At 44.6% G+C, this 24425-nt stretch overlaps 1 protein-coding gene across 2 annotated transcripts in view; it reads right to left on the bottom strand.

Moving 5' to 3' along the window:
* Positions 1-24425, bottom strand: part of MTUS1 (microtubule associated tumor suppressor 1) — a 124932-nt gene that overhangs the window by 11003 nt on the left and 89504 nt on the right. For both annotated transcript variants that reach the window (XM_015409252.1, XM_015409253.1), the window contains 2 exons: positions 13082-13148; positions 408-622 (listed from right to left, as the gene is read on the bottom strand). In XM_015409252.1, coding sequence (XP_015264738.1) covers positions 408-622; positions 13082-13148 — 282 coding nt within the window. The remainder of the gene's footprint in view (positions 1-407; positions 623-13081; positions 13149-24425) is intronic.

Raw genomic sequence — 24425 nt, 5'->3', positions numbered from 1 at the left:
TTCAAGATGACTGGCTTCATCTTATGTTAATTTTAGAGACAGTAAATCTTCTGCTGATACAACTACAAGGAATTTCAAAACCTTCATACAAGAAAGAGATTCTAAAATGAATTCAAGCACTGTCAAGTGACAGTGACCTCAATTTTATTCAAGTGACACAATTATACTAAAAGGAGCAAAACTACTTTGAGCAATCAGAAAATGCCCATCAATAAAGAAACTGGAATACTGGAGCAACTCTCTGAAGCAAATGTATTTTCAGAAGGAGACACCTCCTGGATAATCCTCATTGGTCCAAACAAAAGCTGCATTACAAAAAGACCTGATGCATAAAGCTAACACCCAGCTCCAGCCTTGCTTATTGGTTTATTCACCCAACTGTCAGCCCCTGTTCTTGGACTGTCTACCTGCTCTTGGAGCTGTGCTTTATATTTTTCAGCTTCTTCAATACAGATAGTCTGTAGTTTTTCGCACTCTGCTGTGTAGAACTGCTTTAGCCTGTCCTCCAGCTCAGCTAGATCACTTTGGTGCTGCTGGTTCAGCTTCTGCACAAATCCTTCATAAGCTGCTTGAAGTTCATTCCGGTCTTTCTCCAATTTCTCACATGCTGTTGTAGCAGTTCCTAGAAATGAACAGATCGGTTTTTTTAAATGAAATATGTGATTAGAATGAACAGCGTTCAATAGCTTTAAAGACCATAACGTTCTTGGGTTTTTGAGAATGAGCATAGTCCAAATAATGCTTGGAAGTTCAGAACCACAGCTGGTTTAATGAACCATCAGGTATCTCTACAAGAGTTCTTCTGAGAAAGTCTTTTTTGAAGGCTCTCGTTTCAAATTAAAATTCCAGAATCAAAGATGAAGCTGTTCTCCCATTGAGGTGGCCAATAAATAGATCTAGCACATGTTAATTTTGATCTTTGTTTTACTAATTACTTCTGATTTAGTAAACAATTAAAAGTCAGATATTTAAACTCTTATCTTTACAAAGAGGATTACCCTGCATCACTGTAACACAAGAGAAGCAATTCAGCTTCAAACAAAGTAATGTCGGGCCTCAAAGGACTGCAAAATCAGTGTGAAAGGGGTGCATCTATTTCATTCTTCCTTCACTGGAGTGTACCTATAGAGTGTCTGCAAGGATATGGTTGCCCACAGCTCCTTAAAGATGTCTCAGCCACTGAAGAGCAGCTTGGCACCTGACAAACCGGCATTTTGCAGAAGTGACCTTTCACACCTCCAGAAACTGGGGTGGGTGGGTGATTTAATTTTTTTTCTTCCATATGTGCATGTATGCGCGTGCACGTGCATGTGAGTGTGTGTGCACCCGGAAGTCATGGTGACCTCTGGTGCCTGACCCCTACTGGGGGCCTGGAGGCTATTCAGAGAGGTGGCTGAATAAATCCTGATCCTGCCTCTGTTATTTCAAGGAGGTCTGCTTAGCTTCCGAGATCTGATGAGATCATGCTTGCCTGGGCTATCCAGGTCAGGGCCACACCTCCAGAAACAACTGCAGGAATGGATTTCAAACGACCTATTTCATGACATGTGAGTGTCACAGGTCCACAGGTGCTGCTATATAAATTCATTAACAGGAGAAAAATGAACAAGAGACTGTCATTCTTGACACTGGCTACACAGCAATGAACAGTCATGAAAAGTCAAACCCCAGGAATCCTTAGCGTTAAATCCTTATCTTGTCTGACTTAACAGACATAGGAGGGATACTTTTGTGTGTCAAGCCATCAATTGCATGAAAGGTCTTTTTGTACATTTCCCCTAGCAATTCTAGGGTTATTTACAAACCTCATTTCTCCGCAGTGGGGATACAAAGCAACTTACATTATTCTCCTCTCCTCCATTTTATCTTCTCCTCCATTTTATCCTCAACAACTATCGTGGGAGCTAGATTTGGCTGAGAGTGTGTGACTAGTCCAAGGTCACACAGCAAAACTCCACAGCAGAGTAGAGATTCAAACCCAGGTCTCCCAACTCCTAGTACAACACTACACATTATACCACACTGGCTCTGTCTCGAGACTGTTGCCCCATGAACAACTGCTGTACCAATAAAAGTACTGTTAGCAGTCAGACCCCTCCCTGCAGATAGGCAGTTTAGGGCATAAAGAGAGATAAACGCCCCTCTTTAATATCAACCCCAAATCATATGTGCACTGCTCTGCCTGGCCTAACAAGGAGAACAAAATGGAAACGGCATGAAACAGAAAATGGATGTCAGCCACAGACAAGTCTAGACACCTATTTTGGAAGGTGAGCCAGAATGGCTGGCCAGCTAACGACGTCCTCCCCACCCTAAGGAGATGCATAATTTAGGACAAAGGGCCTCCTGAGAAAGCAGCCTTCTCACCTTGGATTAATCTCACCTACACCCAGCCTTGCTTCCCCCTTGCCCATTTGCCCCCATTAGGCAATACTTAACACTATTCATAAAACCTGATTGTCCTTCCCATCCGGTATTTAGCGGGTCATCAAGAAACATTAGCACCATGAGCCCAACTCAGGGGAACCCGTCATGGGTTTCCCAAGACCTTTGTCCATCTCCCCAAAAGCCATTAAATCAGTGTTTTTAAGGCAAAACACGTCAGACAACCCCAGGGATTCTCCCCCCTGTAACTGTAGCTCACTGCTCCATAGCAGTGTGTGGGTGTTCTTGACATCACACCTCATACCCCTACTTGTGTGTGGGTCCTCTCCTCTTCTCCGGGAAATGCTGGCCATTTTGCTGCCTCCATGGACCTCATTCTTCTAGATTGTTTAATATCACCTCTCCAAAATCTCTCTCCCTGCTCCTCCCTAATTTCTTCTTAGCTAGTTGTGTGTTCTGTTTGTGTATTTTTGCCCTTTTATTATTTTTCAATAAAAAACTTCTAGTTGAATATCTGACTGGTTTATTTTGAGAGTTCTCTAAGGCAGGGGTGTCAAACTCATTTGTTATGAGGGCCGGATCTGACATAAATGAGACCTTGTTGGACGGGGTCATGTGTGTCATAAAATGTAATGCCAGGTAGCAGAGATATAAGCTTTATAAAGGACAGAAACACAGATTTTTTTTACTTAAAATAAAAACATGCTTAAAACATTAGCTCTGTAAGCTGCAAACCTACTTTTGATTTATTGACATTGACTACAGAAATTTCATGCTCAGAGTTCTGAGTCTAGGATCCAGGTTAAAACATGAAATGGCTGAGCGAGTGAGAGAGTCTGACAAAGCAAGCTATGATGCAGCAGCAGCAGCAGAACTGGAAGAAGGAGATGGCCAGTTCCACTGCGGGCCTGATGATCTGGCCCCCGGGCCACATGTTTGACACCCCTGCTCTAAGGGAACATCCTGGTACACATAGGTGGAGATCCCAGTGACCCCTCTCGCTGTGTCTCTGATTTAAGCTAAATTCCCCCAACTACTTAAGAGACTACCAATTTGGGTAACAGTACGGGGGATTTCCCCTTCAAAGGGTGCCAGGAATACTAATTGAACAGATGTTATTTGATACCAGGCTTTCTTGCCTTTCTTTCTTTTCTTTCCTAGAAAGAAAAAAAACTGCAAAATGCCCAAATATTTGCAACAAAAAGCTATCAAGTTTCAAAAACTCTAGCTTTGGAAGATATAAAAGCTTTCACTGGGCATAGTTATTAAGTCAACATGACTACTTATTCTTTTCATTCATTTAAGAGCGTTTCTAGGGTATCAGCTAACATGCTGCTGGACATACACACATAATAACTGCACTTGGAAGTGCTTTCCAGCAGAACTTACGACTGTTAAATTATTTCACAGGAACAGGCAGAGATCAGGTATCACATATACTGTATAAACTGATTTGGGGAAAGCAAAGCACAAAACATGAAAAGCACAACGCAGGCACTTCTTCAACCTAAAGCTTTACAGGACCCATAAATGTTGGGATATTTGGTGTCCTTTTGCTTCACCTCCAAGGGTCCACAAATGTTGGCTTGTCTTACTAGTGTTATCTGCTCCCCCTAATCCTTTGGGATCAGCTTGTCCAATCTCGTCACTGACAGATCTTGGAACCTAAACAGGATTGGTCCTGGCTAGTATTTGGATGGGAGACCACCAAGAAGTCCAGGGGCAAGATACAGAGGCAGGCAATGGCAAACCACCTCTGAATGCCTTGAAACCTTACAAGGTTGCTGTAAGTCAGCTGTGACTTAATGGCGACAATAAACAAATCAAAATCCTTTGGGTTGCCCAGAGGGATTGGGAGAGATGTAACTTCATCTCCTGATTCGTGCTGGTGTATTGACAAACGAAACAGCAGAAGTTTCTGCTACTGCAAAAAAGACTCCTGCTGTTTCTGTCTTGCCTACACTACAAAATGGGGGATTCTAGGAACGGGTACTGTAAGCGGCTGATGGTTCTGCTCGCTAGGCTCCTCTGGCAAGCAGAGTTGTGGATTCCTGCTTTCCACATGTAAATAAAGCTTCCACTAGGGGAACAGGGACAGCCGGGAACAAGTTATAACTGAACTCTGTACACACTCAGACAACATTCCAATAGAAAAATATCGAATGGCAACATGGCAGAAAAATCCCAATGCAATTTAAATGCATTACTATTCTACTAAAGAACTAGACAACCACGACGGTATAATCAATGACCTCGAGCCAGACATCCTGGAATGTGAAGTTAAATGGGCCTTAGAAAACATTACTAACAACAAAGCTAGTGGAGGTGATGGTATCCCAGCTGAGCTGTTCAAAGTCTTAAAAGATGATGCTGTTAAAGTGCTGCACTCAATTTGCCACCAAATTTGGAAAACGCAACAGTGGCCACAGGATTGGAAAAGGTCAGTATACATTCCAATCCCAAAGAAGGGCAATGCCAAGGAATGTTCAAACTATCGCACAATTGCACTCATATCACACGCTAGCAAGGTCATGCTCAAGATCCTACAAGCTAGGCTTCAACAGTACGTGGATAGAGAACTACCAGAAGTACAAGCTGGGTTTCGAAGAGGTAGAGGAACTAGAGATCAAATTGCCAACATTCGCTGGATTATGGAGAAAGCAAGAGAGTACCAGAAAAATATCTACTTCTGCTTCATTGACTATGCTAAAGCTTTTGACTGTGTGGATCACAACAAACTATGGCAGGGCCTTAAAGAGATGGGAGTACCAGACCACCTCACATGTCTCTTGAGAAACCTGTATAAGGGCCAAGAAGCGACAGTTAGAACCGGATATGGAACAACTGATTGGTTCAGCATAGGAAAAGGAGTACGACAAGGATGTATATTGTCGCCTTGCTTATTTAATATATATGCAGAGTACATCATGCGAAATGCTGGCCTGGATGAATCACAAGCGGGAATTAAGATTGCTGGGGAAAAGATCAACAACCTCAGATATGCAGACGATACCACTCTAATGGCAGAAAGTGAAGAGGACCTAAAGAGCCTCTTGCTCAGGGTAAAAGAGGAGAGCGCAAAAGTGGGCTTGAAGCTCAACATCAAAAAAACTAAGATCATGGCATCCGGCCCCATCACTCCTTGGCAAATAGAAGGGGAAGTCGTGGAAGTAGTGACAGACTTCACGTTCCTGGGATCCCAGATCACCGCAGACTGTGACTGCAGCCATGAAATTAAAAGACGCCTGCTCCTTGGGAGGAAAGTGATGGCGAACCTAAACAGCATGATAAAAAGTAGAGACATCACCCTGCCAACAAAAATACGCATGGTCCAAGCAATGGTATTCCCAGTAGTCATGTATGGCTGTGAGAGTTGGACTATAAGGAAGGCCGAGTGCCGAAGAATAGATTCTTTTGAACTATGGTGCTGGAGGAGACTCTTGAGAGTCCCTTGGACTGCAAGAAGATCAAATCAGTCAATCCTAAAAGAAATCAACCCTGACTGTTCCCTGGAAGGCCAGATAATGAAACTGAAGCTCAAATACTTTGGCCACCAAACGAGTAGGGAAGGGAGCACTCCCTGGAGAAGACCCTGATGCTGGGAAAGATTGAAGGTCAAAGAAGACGGGGACGGCAAAGGATGAGATGGTTAGACAGTGTCATAGATGCAACGAACATGAAGTTGAGCCAACTTCAGAGGACGGCGGAAAACAGAAGGGCCTGGCGGGATCTGGTCCATGGGGTCGCGAAGAGTCGGACTCGACTGTGCGACTGAAGAACAACAACAAAGAACTAGAGCCAAAATTTTAACCCACTTGCAAGACAAGTTCTATATAGCTTCTGCCGATTCCCCAGAGGGCTGCTGGTGACCAGAACCAGGCTCTAATAACTCTGGCAGAGTCTGAGGGGTGGCCACTTGGCTCAGACCCTTCGGCAGCAAGGATAATTGGTGTCAGTTCACCAGTTGTCTTTTCCCACCCTGCTGCCAGTTTTCAGGAAGAAGCACTAGGTGAGCTAATGCCCCTGGTCTGCATCACTGGGTGACTCCTGCAGAGCTGGATCACAGCACCACAGGAGCACTCAGTTTGGCTTGCGCCAGGGCCATCTGCACTTCCCAGTCCACTCCCTGCATATAGTAGAAGGCAAGAGACTGAATGAGATTAAAGTATCGAAGGAACCAGAGACGCAAGCAAAAGGCTGGGTAGCCTTCCATCTCTCCAAAGTCCAACATAACAGAACTAATAATTGCAAAGGGGAGGGTGCCTGATTTGCACTTGTAGGTGGGCAAAGTGAAACAATGCCTTAACATTCTGAACCCAACGTGAGAAAATTTTGTGCTCATTAGTCCCACAATTCAAGTACATTCCAGTTCAACTTATTTGTGAGATTTTTTAAAAATCTAAATGTTTCTTAAAAGATAGAATCGTAGAGTTAGAAGGGCCATCCAGGGTCATCTAGTCCAACCCCCTGCACAATGGAGGAAATTCACAAATACCCCCCCACACACACCCCATGACACCTGTTCGATGCCCAGAAGATGACAAAAGAAACCCTCTAGGATCCCTGGTCAAAACTGGCCTGGAGAAAAATTGCTTCCTGACCCCAAAGTGGAAATCAGCATTTCCCTGGGTGTGTAAGAAACGGAAATGCTGATCGCCACTTTGGAGTCAGGAAGTGGTACCATACACAGGGGACTACCTCAAATACCTTTCATTCCTCTTTTCTACAGTGTTTCCATCTCTCTTCGGTCTTTGTCCAGACAGAGATTAACTAAGCAATATTTAGTTAACACGCTGGTAAAGGAAAGGCTAACAACAACCAAGTATGTTTTATGGACAGACTCCTTTTCTTTACAGAAAATGACTCCCAGTTTCAAGGTCACCAACAGCTCCTCTTCATTTAACATTCATAAAGCTGATTTATAGATTAAGCACCTCTTAAGCTGACAGAGACACTAGAAAAATATTTGCTCGAAATATGCCAGGATGCTAACAGCTGTGGCTGTATAAATGTGCCCAAGCTTTTCTTGCACCTCCACAATTAAATTAAATTAAATGCTGGATTGGGTTGTTGTTTTTTTGCAGAAAACATTAGTTCCATGGGAATTTGATTTCCGTAGCTCTACCAGAAAAGTTCTATATCTCATCAGAAAGTTTATGTCTTATTCCCAGACAACCTTCAATGCAAGCCAGCAGGTCTATTTATTTATGATAAGGACTCCTTTCAAAAATGGCAAGAGACATATGTGCATTCATACTAAATCCCTCTGACTGCTGGCAGAGGAGCTCTATGGTACTGGCCCATAAATTACTGGTTGTCCATTCCCAGGTGGCAGACCATCATACTTAGATCAATCCCTAAAAAAATAAAAGGAAAGAAAGACTACAGCACGCACAGAAGACTTCACTACAGGATTCTGGAAGACACATGCTGTTTTAGTTATTTAGAAAAAAATTGTATGCTGCCTTTCCATATTGCTGCTTGGGATTGTTCACAAAGTAAACACACAACACAAATAATTAAACAACCCAAACAATAAAGATTAAAACATCCACAAAAGCCAACATTGGGAAACCTAAAATGATACCTTTTTAAAAAAAAGCCCTTATACTAGAAGCTGATCATATAAAGAGCTGTAAGAGATGAAACTAGAGTAGTCACGCACAGCCTGGCAAGTGGTGACAGTTGGGAGGAACCACATGGGAGACACTGTCTGCAACAATGTGATGTTACTCTGGGGGATAACCAGGAAGTGACATCACACATCTCTAGGAATCACTGGAAACTCTATGATAAAACCAAGTTGCTAACAACTTGCAATTCTGGATGAAACTGTTCAGCTTAAAGCATAGTTAAAGAGACATGTTTTAGCCAGTGGTCAAAAGAACAATAAAACAGTCATCCTCAAACCTCAAATAAAACCAAATGAATCAATACTCCATGCATATGCATCAAATGCTGATGCAACTTTATAACACTAGGAAAATGCCCATCATTCTGACCAGGATGGGTGAATACCTGCAAGGATAATGGAGGAAGCAGCACACAGAGATCCATATTGTGCTTCCCGGTTCCACCTGCATTAGAGGTGGCTGTACCGCTGCCAATAAAGGGGTGGGGAGGTTTGGGTACCTACTGCCACAGCATCTTCCAGTGCAGATTTCCTACAGAAGCAAACAGAATTCAGTGATACAGACGAGGAATACTGGTTGGGTGTTTGCATCTAAATCTGCCTCCTGCCCTGGGAGACTCGGTTGGAAGGGCTGATTTTGTAGCCCTCTCCCCAGTGCTCCAAGCTGCACACCACTTAACTCCATGGGATTCAACATGAGCCACTGAGATCAAGCCAATTCCTTTCTAGATAGCCCACACATGGTTCTGTTTCTCGGTCATATCAGAACAATTGTAAAGAGAACAAACCTAGGAAACAGCATGAAGTAGACTGGTTAACGTGCCCTGGATATGGAACAAGCCCACCTCTATTACTTCACACAGGTACTTTATGCTAAGCTTAGTACTGAACAACAAGTTCTTCAAATACAGAAAACAAATTACACACAAATACAATGTGCAGTCTAAGAGTCAGTAAAAGCTTGCTACAATTATAGACTAAAAACCTGAGCAGGAAAAATATTTTCAGTTCTCAGGCGGACCGAGTTTCAGCTTTGAGCATCAGCCACTTACAGGTCTGAGTGCACTCTGCTAAATCCCACTGCTTCCCACTACACTCCAACACAGTCTTGGCACATTAGGAGGTCTTCTGATACTTGCCATACAAACAGACGCATAGAACAATCCAATGTTTCACCAGTGTCCAGTTAACAACTTTATAACTTGAGAGTCAGAGCAGGGTAATGGCTAGGGAGCTGGATAAGAACCGTGAAACTCTGGTAACGTTATGTTGTTGAAGGCTCTGGTAACATTAATTAATTATCGTATGGCCTTGTGTGTAGTACAGCCAGTAGATCCTAAGATTGCATGGCAGCTAGAAGTTCTAACTCTTTTAGCATTATGCACCACTAGGTGGTGAGCTATATTTGTTTATTAGGGACGTTTCAGAGTTGGTTTTGCCATTGCCTGCCCCGGTGTCATGACCCTGGTATTCCTTGGTGGTCACCCTTCCAAATACTAGCCAAGGCTGACCTTGCTTAGCTTCCGAGATCTGATGAGATCAGGCTAGCATGAGTTATCCAGGTCAGGGCACTCTAGCAACAAGCTGCTGACAAAACCTGAGCTACTTACCATCTCTCAGCCTCAACCTCTCTCAGAGGGTTGTTGTCAGAGTAAAATGGAGACTGGAGGACAGACAACCAAGCAGGCTATACTGAGTATCTCGGAGAAAGGGCAGGTTAAAAACGTAATAACCTGCACAGTAGTCCAGTGTTTACTGCTCCTCAGAAAGCACATGAACATCAAATGCTTCCAAGATAAGAGACACAGAGAAGGGGGCAATTCTGCTTTCCCTCCCCCTGAAAACCAATCTAAGAGTATGGTGTAGTGGTGGTTGCAGCAGTGGGCTAGGGCCTGAGGTCAAACTCCCACATTATAATGAAGCTCCCCTTGAGTCACACACAGCCTAACTCCCTTGACAGGATTGTTGTGATGACAAAAGGTGTGTGTGGGAGCCATATACAGCACCTTTAAAAGCTTGGAGGAAGGTTGGGATAAAAACTGGAAGAGCCTTCCTAAACCCATGAAACTTGGAACGTCTCTGAAAGAGCACCAGAAAACAACTCTAGTGACCTTTTATAGCTATCCGAATGTAGAAAACCGTGTACAGGAGAGCCCTTTTTGCTGAAACAAGATGTGAAGGTCACAAGGGACCCTATTTTGCCGTTTTGCAAGTGGGATTCATGGATGCTGGCCATGGTTAGGCCAATCAGGTGACCTTGGCGACTCAGATTTCACTTATTGGGTGAGATCCTCTTTAGGTACCCAAGCAAAAACTGGGAATCAGAAAACGCAAGTCACTTTTGCTTCTGAGACTCATCCAAAGCAGCCCTGACAGGCTACTAACCCCAAAGCAGCCTAACTTAATCGGCTTTGCGGAAGTACTCTTGATGTATACATAAAGGACGCAGTTTCACATAAAGCCATGGTATATCAAGAAGGCTACTTTCACACCCTTAAAGATGGGTGTAAATTTTTAAGCCACCTGGATAGCTAAAAGCCATGAACAGTGACCCAGAATTTCTCTATCAACATAGCTTTCCCTATACATATTTTTAAAGCTTGTCACTTCTACTGTTCTACACATACTCCCATATCTCCTGGAATCTCTTCTCACAAAAGTGGGATAGAATTTGGTGACAAAATGACTTTTGGTGGGGTTGCCCACTGTATATGAAGATTAATTCAAGCTTGGCTAAATTCTTTAGAGTGTACTGATATTCTAGCCTGTGTTAACATCAAAGGCCAGCAAAAAAAGGAGGTAAATGTGAGCCAGAGGCAAACCACCAAGGTCCGAGTAGAACTTGCACAGACCATTTCTACTTACATAATAGAGCAAAGCTGGTTCATTTTTGTGCAATAAATGGAACAAGGGGCAGTAAAGGCAGAGTGTCATTCTCCCTTGTGAAAAATGCTAGGGTAACTTACCCAGCACTTGAAAATAATTAGACTAACACACATGGCTTACAGAAGCCATTCAAAGACATTCATTGCCCTGACAAAACAAGGCCCTTTATCTAACCTGGTGTAAGCTTGCAGCAGATGCAATCATAATAAGACAGGCAGCTTCCAGCAGTTAAAAATAGGCCTGGATGTATTAAGGCTTCACAGTGTGGCCAAGGCCATGTTTACAAATACATCCTGAAAGCTAAGTAGATGGTTCTAATAGCAATTTGCAACACAAAAAAGCCAACCTGCTACTTAAGACAATTCTCTGCTTTAGACAGTTAATTACTCTCATAATAAAAATGGCCGGTTCCGCACATCTGAGATGAAAATGAAAGCGGTACATCTACCCAAACATAGAGGTTCAAATTCAATTAATTTTTCTTATTAATCACATGCTTCCCTTAAGTGGGTGAAGTGTTCCACATACATCACTTTCGGTGAGCCTTACAACAGACCAGCATGGTAGGTCAATGATATCCCTATAAGGCAGCCGGGGCTGAAGGAGAGTGAATGCTGGAGGCCAGAGATAAGCCAGAATTAGGGTGCCAACTCTGGGGTGAGAAATTCCTGGAGATTTGGGGGAGAGCCTGGGGGAAGGTGGGGTTTGGGAAGGATCTCAAGCAGGATATAATGCCACAGAGACGGTAACCCAAAGCTGCCATTTTCTCCAGAGGAACTGATCTTTGTAGTCTCGAGATCAGTTGTAATTCCAGGAGATCTACAGGCCCCACCCGGAGGTTGATCACCCCACCCATTCTTCTTAAGAACTATACAACCACCAACGACCAGTTTTAAAGCTTAAAAATTCTTAAGGAATTGTGGCTATGAGGCAAGCCTTCATTTGTCTGCTTGGAAACAAGGTTGCCAGCTCCAGCTTGGGAAATAATTAGTTATCGTATGGTAGTGTGCATAGTGTAGCCAGGAGATCCTAGGATTGTCCGGCAGCCAGAAGCTCTAGCTCTTCTGTGGTGTTAGGCTTACGGTGAGCTGAGAGAGCTATGAGAGAACTTTGACTGACCCAAGGTCACCCAGCTGGCTTCAAGTGGAGAAGTGGGGAATCGAATCCGGTTCTCCAGATTAGAATCTGCCACTCATAACCATTACACCAAGCTGGTGAGCGAAACTGGTGGAGATTTGAGGGCCACGCCTAGGGATAGTGGAGTTTGGGGAGTGGAGGAAGTCCAGTGGGAGCTGGGATGCCGTGGAGTCCTTCCTCCACGGTTGTCATTTTTCTCCGGGGAACTGATCTCTGTAGCTCGGCGATAAATTGTAATTCTAGGAGAACTCCAGGTCCCACCTGGAGGCTGGCAACCCTCCTTGGAAACTTAGGCCATGCCTCATTTCAGACCATTTCCAGTATTATGGTCATCAGTTTATGCTGCCTTCAAGTAATTAACCTACTTACTGTAAGTAACATTTTTTCCCTGTTCATTATACGCTCATGTCCAGAAAACCCCAGTATGATACACTGTGATCAATAAAATATAGAATATTTTACAGTTGTTTCACTTACTGGCAAGACGTAAAAACACACGTCTGCTAAAACATTTAAACAAACAGGGACCAATGCATACTGACAGCCAGTCATCCCGTCGTCATCTTTCCCTCCCCAGTAATGTTTTGACCATCAGATACGTGTTTGAGAGGAAGCTCTGGTACGCTCAGTCAAGTTGGTGCCAGGAATTCAGTGAACCTGGGGTCACGCAGTCAAAACGCAGGAGAAATGCAAAGCATAAACTCTTGAACAGAATACAGTCAGGGGATTAGATTTTGCTGGTTCAGTCCCATGGGTTACGTCTTAATGCAGTTTTGCTGCTACATTTTTATTTTAATTGCCACCAATGTTCCCTTTAAGCTGAGTGTGAGGCTAGCTCACAGTTTTTTAGCCTCCGGCTCACAGATCTTTGTCCTAGCTCAGGAAGGCTGGCTCCAAAGCATACTGATTTATGCAGTAGCCAAATCGCTTGCTCACAACTTTAATGCCAATAGCTCAAAAGGTAGAGTTTTTGTTCACAGGACTCCACAACTTAGAGGGAGCATTGATTGCCACCACAAAAAAAACCCCACACGTGCTTACCTAACTCTCCACGAAGGTGGATAAGTTCTAGAGACAGCTCTTTGTGTTGCTTTAGTGTTTCCTCTCTCTGTGGGGACAAAAACATAAACAGAACATTGTAAATGTTCTAAGCAGAAAACATGACACTTTCCAATAATTAACTCGGATGCTATTTGGAGAATGACAAGAGACAGGAAAAGGAAGCCAAGATATGAATCATCCGGGATAACAGCTTTGTAACATTACAAACGCACAGACAGCCCTGAGTTAAGAAAGCACAGATGCCAAAATAAAAGGCAACTGGGTTTGGTAAAACCCCTGAACCAGTTCTTTAAGTGCATGATTTATTTTTAAATTCATAAAACCCCTCAGCTTGCTGGGCAAGTATGAGCGGCTCTACCAGGATAAAAACAACACCAGCCCTCGACTAACATTCTAGGATCCAGGATGCATGTCTCTTTCCCATAACTCAAAGGACAGCATGAAAACATTACGTGGCACATGTACTTTGTAACAAAGGTAAACACGGTGCTTAGATATGGAAGGCTTTTAAGCTTTCCAAAGCAGGAGAAGCCCCACTGCAGTTAAGAAGAAGAAAAGAGTTGACAAGCTGCTTGTTGTATCGAGATAGCAGGCAGCCATACAGTTCACACCAGCATCAAGAGTTCAACACACTGTTTGTGTCATCACAAAGCCCCTGAGAAGAGCAAACCTTTGCTTCTGCTCCCCCTTCCCAAACCCACTATTAACCACATTCTAGAACAGTACAGTAAAGAGGCTGAAACTGGAAAAGAATCATGCAGTACCCACATAAAACAGGATGGGGATGAATTTCATCTCACTCCTTGTCTCTTTAGATGCAGCCACTGCTGTAGAGGACAGAACATTGTGCAGAGATCACAAGATCCAGGTACACTCCCCCCCCCCCCCCCCGTTGCTTGCTGCTGGAACCCCTTTTTCACCTTGCTTGCAGCAAAAGCACGACTTAAAGAGTCCCTGGTGTTGTTCCAGAAGAGCACTACAGAACAAAACGTTAACTACCTTCTTTGCAGCGCACTGAGAATACAGGCACATTTTGCTGCTAGAGCAGCCCATCGTCCGGCTTCTGCACCCAGCTTTTCGTTTCTCCCCCTGCTGTTCAAACACAGCAGGAGTGTACAGGTGGCAGCACCACCACAAACTAAAACTGGTCGGGCTGCATTTAACTCACTGCTAGCTAGCTCCCCATTGGACACGGCCCAGTCAGCCCCCTACTTCATCGTGCTGTGCAGTTACCGTACTTCTTCTTCTACTGGCCTCTCCCCCAACAGAAGCAGACACTGCAGCTCTTGGACTTGGCACAAGCAGCCAGTGATTACTTAAAGCCACAGCCCTTTCGTTTTTTTGAAAAATGAGAACCAGACATTACGAAGATCGATTGCCACTTACTCAAATATCAGCTGGTACAGTAAAGGGGCGGGGGGAGAACGAGGGGAGGGGGGGATAAAATCCTGACCTCTTCCATGGATAATGGATCTTATTTTTAGCTTTTCTGAATTAGTTATTCTAGGCTTTGCCTCAGTGTATAAATCCGAAGAAAAAGATGACATGAATGAAATGAGCTGGGGAAAAGAACAGCCCCTGCCAATATTACTACACAATTATCCATTAATGTAGAGCCCATATAACATATGGTGCTTTACATAATCATCAGAAGCTAGGTCCCCGCTCCAAGGAGGCTACAGTCTCAAAATCCAGATGATGCAGGGAGGGATAAACGTGAAGGAAGGAGATGGATTTGAGCAAATGAGACGGCCCATTCATTAGAAACTTGAGCAACCAACAGGAAACTTTTGCTTACTGACAGCCTTACAGGTTTCCCTCCAAAGCACTACAATTCAGGTCATTTACAACTTATTCCCAGTTTGGAAACAGTTGGTAAAGTCTAACAGGGCCATCCTAAACACAACTGCACATTTCTAAGCCCATTGATTTCTAGGGTGCAGCTCTCCTAAAGGTGGCAGGGTCCGTCTACGCTGCAAGCCCCCGGCTGAATCGCCAGCCCCCTCCCCCACCAGAAGGGATTGGGGGATTGTTCTTTAGTTTTCCTCAAAATAAGATTCATCCTCCTAATAAGTGGTGCTTTTCAGAAACAGAAATATGCACACTGCCAAGCTACAGCCAGTTAATATTGATATGGGTCAGCTGAGTTCAGTTCAAACCCCAGCTTCGTCATAAAACCACTGGATAACCTTGGACAAATGAGTATCTACTTCAGTTTGCAGATTATATAGCCTATACTAAAACAGAAATACCAGTGACCTGAACGCTAGGATGTTGAGGAAAAGCCTGTAAAGAAGTCTGCACTTTAAACTCCATACATATGGTAAATAATAAATACCTGGGCACGTGGGAAATATTCTTAAACGGCATCAGGATTTTAAAGGTAGCAAGTGTACAAAGAACTACGGTAGTTGAATTCAAGAGCAAAAACTGCCATGCAGACAGAGAGCCCCACCTTGAGAATACATTGGTTACTATCAAGACGTTCATTCCATCAGCAAATTGGTTTAAAACTCACAATAAGAAAAATCCACTTATCTGATAACTCGATTAGTGGCCAGCCACTCCTATCAATCCTAAGTTATAGAAACAATTAAGACAGTGTTCTTGGAGAAGGGTGCAACTGCACCCTATTAGGGTGGTAGAATACAGTGTTCTTGGAGAAGGGTGCAACTGCACCCTATTAGGGTGGTAGAATACAGTGTTCTTGGAGAAGGGTGCAACTGCACCCTATTAGGGTAGTAGAATACAGTACTGTTAAATTAAATGGCCTTGAGGGTCACCTAGATCTGAGGGTCACCCAGATTGATACACAAAACATCAGGCAATCACCTTGCACTGAACCAGCTTCTTGGATGCCTTAAGCTAAAGAAAGGAGACTAATGCAAATATTTTAGCCATGTAAAATAGAAGCCTAGGGTGTCAGGTAAACAACTAAATCAGAAAACATTTAATACCCACGGCAGCTTTTGTCAGGTAGAAGAGAGATGTATATAGGAGCTGGGCTCCTCTCTGACAGGAAGCTGTCAGAAGTTCACACTCCAAAACAGGTATTTTCTCCAGGGGAGCTGATCTCTGTAATCCAGACATCTACTTCCTGGAGATTTCCAGGCCCCACCTGGAGCCTGGCAGCCCTTCATATATGTCCAAGATGCCACACAGAGCCAGGAACCTTTCTGAAGTCAAAGTCCATGCCTACACTATGTCAGCAAATATGCTAGATCTCACTCAAAATATGGGTGTGTGGGGGACAGCAACAATTTTTGGCAAGCTACGCTAGTGAAGTCGAATGTGCCGCTCTAGTGTTTCACAAGGTCTGAAACACACTAAATGCACAAGTAGAAGGAAGCTTATGACTTGGGGGTGGGATGCAACAGAGGTCAATAAAATAATGCACAGGCCAGAAAAAGTAGACAGAGAACTTCTTCTCCATATCTCATAATATTTGAACTAGGGGGGACCCAAGGAAACTGATGTGTAATAGATTCAGGATACACAAAGGGAAGTACTTCTTTGTTGTTGTTCAGTCGCACAGTCGAGTCCGACTCTTTGTGACCCCATGGACCAGATCACGCCAGGCCTTCCTGTCTTCCGCCGTCCTCTGAAGTTGGCTCAATTTCATGTTCGGTGCATCTATGACGCTGTCTAACCATCTCATCCTTTGCCGTCCCCGTCTTCTTTGACCTTCAATCTTTCCCAGCATCAGGGTCTTCTCCAGTGAGTGCTCCCTTCTCATTTGGTGGCCAAAGTATTTGAGCTTCAGTTTCATTATCTGGCCTTCCAGGGAACAGTCAGGGTTGATTTCTTTTAGGATTAGTACTTCTTTAGTCAGCAAGTAATTAAACTTGGAATTCTCTGCCGCTTGATGTAGTGACAGCCACTAGCATGGATTGCTTTAAAGGAGAACCAGCCAGAATGACTAAATAGAACCCCCACATCCGGAGGAAGTTAACCTCTGAATACCAGCGCTGGGAAACCAGCATCGGGGAAGACCTTTTCCTCTGTGCCCTGTTTTTGGCCCTCCACAGCTAGTGGTTGGATACTGGATGAGCCACTGGCCTGATCCAGCAAGAGCCTTCTTATAAAGTCTACACTGGACAGAAGTTAAGTGTTGATAGCTAACAGCTATAACAAATACAATCCCAGAAGTAACCTGTAACCTTCTACTGGATAAAGAAGAGAAGAGAAGAGGAGAGATTGGATTTATACCCCGCACTTCACTACCCAAAGGTGTCTCAGAGCGGCTTACAAACTCCTTTCCCTTCCCCTCCCCACAACAGACACTCTGTGAGGTGGGTGGGGCTGAGAGAGCTCTGACACAAACTGCTCTTTTTCAAGGACAGCTGTGCCAGAGCTTGTGACTGACCCAAGGTCACATCAGCAGGTGCAAGTGGAGGAGTGGGGAATCAAACCCGGTTCTCCCAGATTAGAGTCCGCACACTTAACCACTACACCAAACTCCAAAGAGCTCCAAAACTTAAGCCTGAACTCCAGAAGTCCGGTAAGCTGCTTTACACGGCACTGTTTTTTTCTAAATAGAAAGGTGGTATCAGAGCGGCAGCAAAATAGGAAGTCTCGGCTTTAAATCATACCTCAGCTATGAGGTTGCCAGGTGGCCTTGCAAAATCCAGCCACTCTCTGACTCTGTCCCCCACATCAACTCCCTACAGTATGAGGATGACAGTGGTCTGGTTTACAAGGATATTTATTCTGAAGATTAAGATGTTTATAGATTTTAGGGGCGGAGCTTGAGGAGGGAGTGGTTTGGGGAGGGGAGGGACTTCAGTGGGGTATAATGCCATAGAGTCCACCATCCAAAGTGGCCATTTTCGCCCGGAGATCAGTTGTAATAGTGGAAGGTCTCCAGCCACCACCTGGAGGTTGGTAACCCTACCCACTCCACACCATTGTAATCTATTCGTTTAAGCTCGATAAGTGTAATGGTGCAAACATGCCAGTCAGTCAGTCAGTCAGGCATTTATTACGGCAACAAGCCACAGAAGTGCAAACATGTAATAAAAGCAGAATTGAAGATAAAAATAATCTATAAAATGCAAGATCAGCAAGTTCCAGAAAAGTGAAGGATTGGCCAGCCTTCCAGATCAATAAAACGTTCAGTCTGAAACTGGGCTCATCATAACAGGCGGCGAAAGGAATAACCAGCAGTTTTCCTAATGCTGCATCTGATTTTCACAAGGCTGTGTTTCTACGAGGAAAGCAGTAGAATGAAGGCTGACAGTGGGGGCAGAGGCTCATGTGTAAAGACGTTTGCGGCCCACACTCAGCCTTCATTCTACTGCTTATCTTCCCCCCTTATCAGTTTGCTGTCATTATTTCCTGATCTTCAGTTGGGGTGTAGGCATGAGAGCAAAATGGTATCCACTGTCAAGGGAAACAGGTCAATCCTCCCTTATATTAGGGAATGCACCAAAATGTTCATCCATTTGAAAGCAACGCAAGGCAGAAGAGGCCACTGGTTTTGCAGCAGAGGTCATTTCGGGGGGGATCGCGGGGGAACGCAGTTCCCCCAGGTGAGGTACTGGGGGTCGGGGCACATGACGAAGCCCCGCCCCCCGCTTCCGTCCACCCCGCTTCCGGCCCTCATTCAGCCAGGAGGAGGCAGGAGAAGAGGGAACTCGGCAGTGGAGCTGCAAGGCCGGTGGTGGCGGCCGGGACCATTGGGGGCGGGGTGTGTGGCCTTATGACACACTTCCGGTGATGTCAGGGGGTGTGGTATATGCTAATGAGTTATGCTAATGAGTTCCCCTAGCTCTTTTTCTACTAAATGACCCCTGTTTTGCAGTGCACAGGAGCAATGACCCTGTTGCTTCAGGCATGGAGACCAGTCCTCCCCACACCTATCCACATGCAACTGATTTCGCACCCTTCTGCCAGGGAAAAGAGAAATAACTGAAAAGGAAGAAGGGGGGGGGGGGGTTTCATGGGGAAAAACACACACATCAAACCTGCCCCTTTTTTCGGTTCAGTACTAGTATCCCATCTACTGGCATCTCCCATTTATGCAAAACCCATTTCCTATCTTTGCTTCTATGCTCATAAATTCCAGTTTCCTCTCCCTGCTCAATCTCCCCATGACCCCTACTTGCCCACCACCCTCACAATCACACCCCTCACCTTCCCCAAGCAACCTAGGATTTTCCTTGATAGAGGGAATACATAATATAGCTTTGCTCTCATCCTGTCAGCAAAAAGGGAAAATATATAAATAGGAAAGAAAACCCTCCCATCCTTTGGCACCAGGTAGCACCTGCAGGTCTTCTGTTATTACAGCTGATCTCCAGATGACTAAGATCAGTTCCCCTGGAGAAAATGGCTGCTTTGGAGGGCTGACTATGGCATTTTACCCTGCGGAGGTCCTTCCCCTCCCCAAACCCCGCCCTCCACAGGCTCCACCCCTAGGGTTGCCAAGTGAGAATTGAGCCGCAGCGGGGGACTCCCGGCTTGCGGCTGGAGCACGAGCGGCCGCATCCACATCACCCGGAAGTGACGCGGGCACGCCAGGCACGCTGGAGGCGGGGCCACAACCATCTGAGGGAAAACCATAGAGTTTTCCCTCGGATGACCGTGGCCCCGCCCCCAGTGTGCCTGGCGTGCCCGCGTCACTTCCGGGTGATTTTCGGGGGGGGCCCCCCCCCCGGGGCCCGATCCACCGGCGGCGGGGAACGGGCCTCTGGGGCGGGGGTTTCCACCTATCCACCCCCCAAATCTGCAGGTATTTCCCAACCCAGAGCTGGCAACCCTAATGGTAACCAATAATGTTTGCTATCCTTTTTCAAAACTATTTAACACTTCTTTTTGCCCAAGAAGTTCTCCCTAAAATCTCTTGAAATTTAGCAATCTGTGCATCCTCCTGCAAGCTTATTGACGTTAGTATCAAGCGCAAATAGCTCCCTTTAGATTAAAAATATGGAACTGATTTGAAATCTTTTTTTTCAATCATTGGATTAAATAATGAGTCTCTAACACAACTCTGAAGCCTCATTCACGTCTATAGAAGGAGACGACCCAGTTTACTGGACCGAGAGTGTGCATGGTGGAAGTCAACGTCACTGAATACTCCTCTATACAGAAGGCCCCTACAAACATGGCATCTGGAATATTAGGGAGAAAGCCTTTTTCCAGCAATTTATTAATTTGGCGGGGTACAGGAAAATATTTCATGTGGAAGAGAATCCAGTCGTATGATCTCTCACCCGTAGTCTGAAGTGGCACAGTCAAGCAGAGAACGATCAAGGCTTGGATCGTAAGCAGCAAAAGCAGAGGAAGGCATCTTCCCTGCTTTCCCCGATCACTGCAGCCTTTCTTATCCCCCCCCCCCAATTGCTCCTTGCATAACATTTAAAAAATCCAATGTGTCTCAAACCTGCTGACTGAGGCATGCATCCTACCTAGGGTTACCAACCTCCAGGTGGTAGCTGGAGATCTGGGATTACAACTGATCTCCAGGTGAAAGAGACAATGGAGAAAATGACCACCTTGGAAGGTGGACTCTATGGCATCATACCCCATTAAAATCCCTCTGGTCCTCAAACCGTGCCCTCCTCAGGCTCCACCCCGTGACTGCAATAAAGAAGGCCAACGCTACTCTGGGGATTATTAGGAAGGGAACTGAAAACAAATCAGCCAGTATCATAATGACCCTGTATAAATCGATGGTACGTCCTCATTTGGAGTACTGCGTACAGTTCTGGTCACCACACCTCAAAAAGGATATTATAGCATTGGAAAAAGTGCAGAAAAGGGTGACTAGAATAATAAAAGGGTTGGAACACTTTCCCTATGAAGAAAGGTTAAAGTGCTTGGGGCTCTTTAGCTTGGAGAAACGATGGCTGAGGGGTGACATGATCGAGGTTTATAAGATTATGCATGGGATAGAGCAGGTAGAGAAGGAAGTACTTTTCTCCCTTTCTCACAATACAAGAACTTATGGGCACTCCATGAAATTGCTGAGCGGTCGAGTTAGAACAGATAGAAGGAAGTACTTCTTCACACCCAAGGAGTGATTAACACATGGAATTCACTGCCACAGGAGGTGGTGGTGGCTACAAGCATGGACAGCTTCAAGAGGGAACTGGCTAAACATATGGAGCAGAGGTCCATCAGTGGCTATTAGCCACAAGGTAGGAACTCACAGGCTGGGGCGGGTGATGCACGGTATTCTTGGTGCTTGGGGGGGGGGCAACAGTGGGAGGGCTTCTAGTGTCCTGGCCCCACTGGTGGACCTCCTGATGGCACCTGGTATTTTTGGCCATTGTGTGACAGAGTGTTGGACTGGATGGACCATTCACCTGATCCAACATTGGCTTCTCTTATGTTCTTATGTAACTCAGAGCTGGCAACCCTAATCCTACCTAATGGATGGCCTCACAGTTAAAAAACAGGTTAACTTAGCTAGGGAATGGAAAGCGGAACAGGTACCGACAAAAGAACAACTGATTAACAAAATGATTGATATTGCCGAAATGGACAATCTAACTCAAAAGATAAACGGAAATATGAGCTCAAGATTCAAGAACGTTTGGTCACCGGTATATAAATGGCTAGACGGCTAGACGATGTTTAAGTTGACTAGGAGGTTCTGTATTAGATGTAGATGGTGTGTTTGGTTGGTGGAGGGTTATGTTGTTGAGTCCTGTGTGGTGTTAAAATAAATAAAGACTATTATGGAAAAAAAACAGGTTAACTTCATCTGCTGTTTGTGAGAACGAGTTCCAGGTCTAGAATCATAACTTGCTAGGGTTGCCAAGTGCTTTTTGAGCCGCAGCGGGGGACTCCTGGCTGGCGGCTGGAGTGCGCGCACGTCACCCGGAAGTGACGTGACGACGACGGGCACGCTGAGGCGGGGGCCACGACCATCCGAGGGAAAACCATAGAGTTTTCCCTCGGATGACCGTGACCCTGCCCCCAGCATGCCCGGCGTGGTCGTGTCATTTCCGGGTGACGTGCATGTCGGGGTGGGGTCCCCCCCGGGGCCCGATCTGCCGCCCTGGGGGGACTTGGCAAGCCTATAACTTGCACATAGTTACAAAGCTAGTAAGTTTCATACTGTCTGTACACTACATCTGTACTCAAGTAGCAGCCTTTTTAGAAATCTGGAAATCGGTAGTTCTTGGAGAAGTCAATGAAATACCCCCTCCCGAAACTTAGGGGAGGGGCGGGGGATATGACACACTTGTGTTTAATGCATTATTTACACTCATCCAGCTAAATTATTTTTAAAATGCTATTATGATGGCTTAACTGTAAAATTAGAAATATATAACCCGGAGGAACTGGAGGGAAATTATTTGAATTTTCTCTAGTTATTTAGGAAACTGATACTTCAGTTTCCAAGGAGTACTGTCAATATAATATGGTCTACTTCATATATGTTTCATATCATCCTTTGAAGTGTATATGGAATGGGGTTTTTTAAGTAGGAAAAAAATAAAATATGCATAATTCTTGGAAAGTACTGAACAGCCAGTCAAGGTTTCCCGGTATATTTTATGATGTCATTTAAGTGACAATAAGAATGAGCAGTAAAATAAATTACATTTATTATGCACTAAATTTCATTAATCTCATTAAAGCTTCTAGTCCAAGTAAATTCCTAAATTAAGTGGTTTCTACAAGTGAATGAGAAAGCTGTTATTTTAAAACTGATAGATGGTGATAAAATTTGCAGGAAATTGAGTTTCCCTACCTGTGCCAGAATTACAGACCACATCCTAGTGAAGTTAAATGAACAAACAGTTGTATTACTTGATAGTAGCAGAACAGTACTCAGGCATTTTAGAGGGGGAAAGCTTCTTGCAATTCATGGGATTGAATGAGTTATTAAAGTAATTATAATAAACATATAATACAGTAAAGGTAAAGTAGGTATGAAAGCTAACTTTTTCCAGAATAAATTAGCCATTTCATAACCCACTAGTTTCTAGGGTTGCCAAGTCCCCCCGGGGGGCGGATTTCCCCCCGCTTTGGAGGCCCAATTTCCCCCCCCCGCGGAATTGGGCCCCGGGGGAACCCCACCCCCGCGTGCATGTCACCCGGATGTGACGTCATGACGCCGGGCACGCTGGGGGCGGGGGCACAGCCATTTGAGGGGAAAACAAAGTTTTCCCCTCAAATGGCAGCACGCACTCAGGACGCCGGACAGGAGCCCCCCGCCGCCAGGTAAAAAACATTTGGCAACCCTACTAGTTTCTGATGGTAGTTTTAATGATAGTAGTTTACTGTTGTAAAGCATGGACAAAAACAGGATTTTTAAAATTGCATTTTCAAGCTGAAGTGAAGTAAGCTTCAGTCACATTACATATACCTTTGGAAAATAACCTGGATTAAAAGGCAAGCTAGCTACAGTCTACATTCACACTACTAGCAAAAAGAATAATAAAAAATTAAAAATGGATTCAATTTTATCTCCAGTGTTGCTTTTAATAGCTTAATAATTTCTAACTGCTCAGTTATATGTTGATTGTCTTCTTGTTTTAATGTTGTATTTTAGGATGCCAACCTCCAGGTGGGGCCTGGGGACCCCCCTGGAATTACAGCTTGTCTCCAGACTACAGAGATCAGTTCCCTGGGAGAAAATGGGTGCTCTGGAGGGTGGACTCTGTGGCGTCATACCCCACTGAGGTCCCTGCCCTCCCCAGGCCCCACTCCCAAATCTCCAGGAATTCCCCAATCTGGGTCTGGCAACCTTACCCCCCATCCCCCAGCAGGGGGGACCTGGTAGTCTTAATTGTTTCAACTTGTATTCACTTAAACACTTTGACAATAATTGTTAGGGGAGAGGAGAATATTTTAAATAAATAAATCTGCAGCCAGTCACATAAGCATTTTCCTCATTCTTTTAGCCAATCTGAATCAAGCATTACCAAAATAATGTAAAAGGACACGTGCTATCGCAGCATGAACATTCAGGCACAATTGCTTAACTTGAGCTTGATTATAAATACCACAAATCTATTGCTTCACTTTCCAATAGCAAATAAACTGAATTTAAAGCTTTGGGGGGGAAATGGATAGCTTATACTGTCCTCAGGTAGAAATGCTATTCTGCCTCAGTAGTACCAGCCAGCCTGCCTTTGGAAAGGTCAGGACATTTTGTCTTCAAGTACATGAACTTCACTACTGCCCTTGTATAGGAAGACAAACAGAAATCCTTTAGATTCACAAATGCTTTCCCCTCCCCATTTCTACGCACCCAATCCTGTGGTGCAAAAATACACATGGCTGATAACATTCAAAGGTTTGATACCAGTGGATTATATAAATGCTCCATTTATTTACAACATAAACTATTATTATAGTAACT

This window comes from Gekko japonicus, unplaced genomic scaffold (genome assembly GCF_001447785.1).
Source record: "Gekko japonicus isolate JY-2015 unplaced genomic scaffold, Gekko_japonicus_V1.1 scaffold308, whole genome shotgun sequence".
Taxonomy (NCBI): Eukaryota; Metazoa; Chordata; class Lepidosauria; order Squamata; family Gekkonidae; genus Gekko; species Gekko japonicus.
This window is presented reverse-complemented; position numbering and strand designations above follow the sequence as displayed.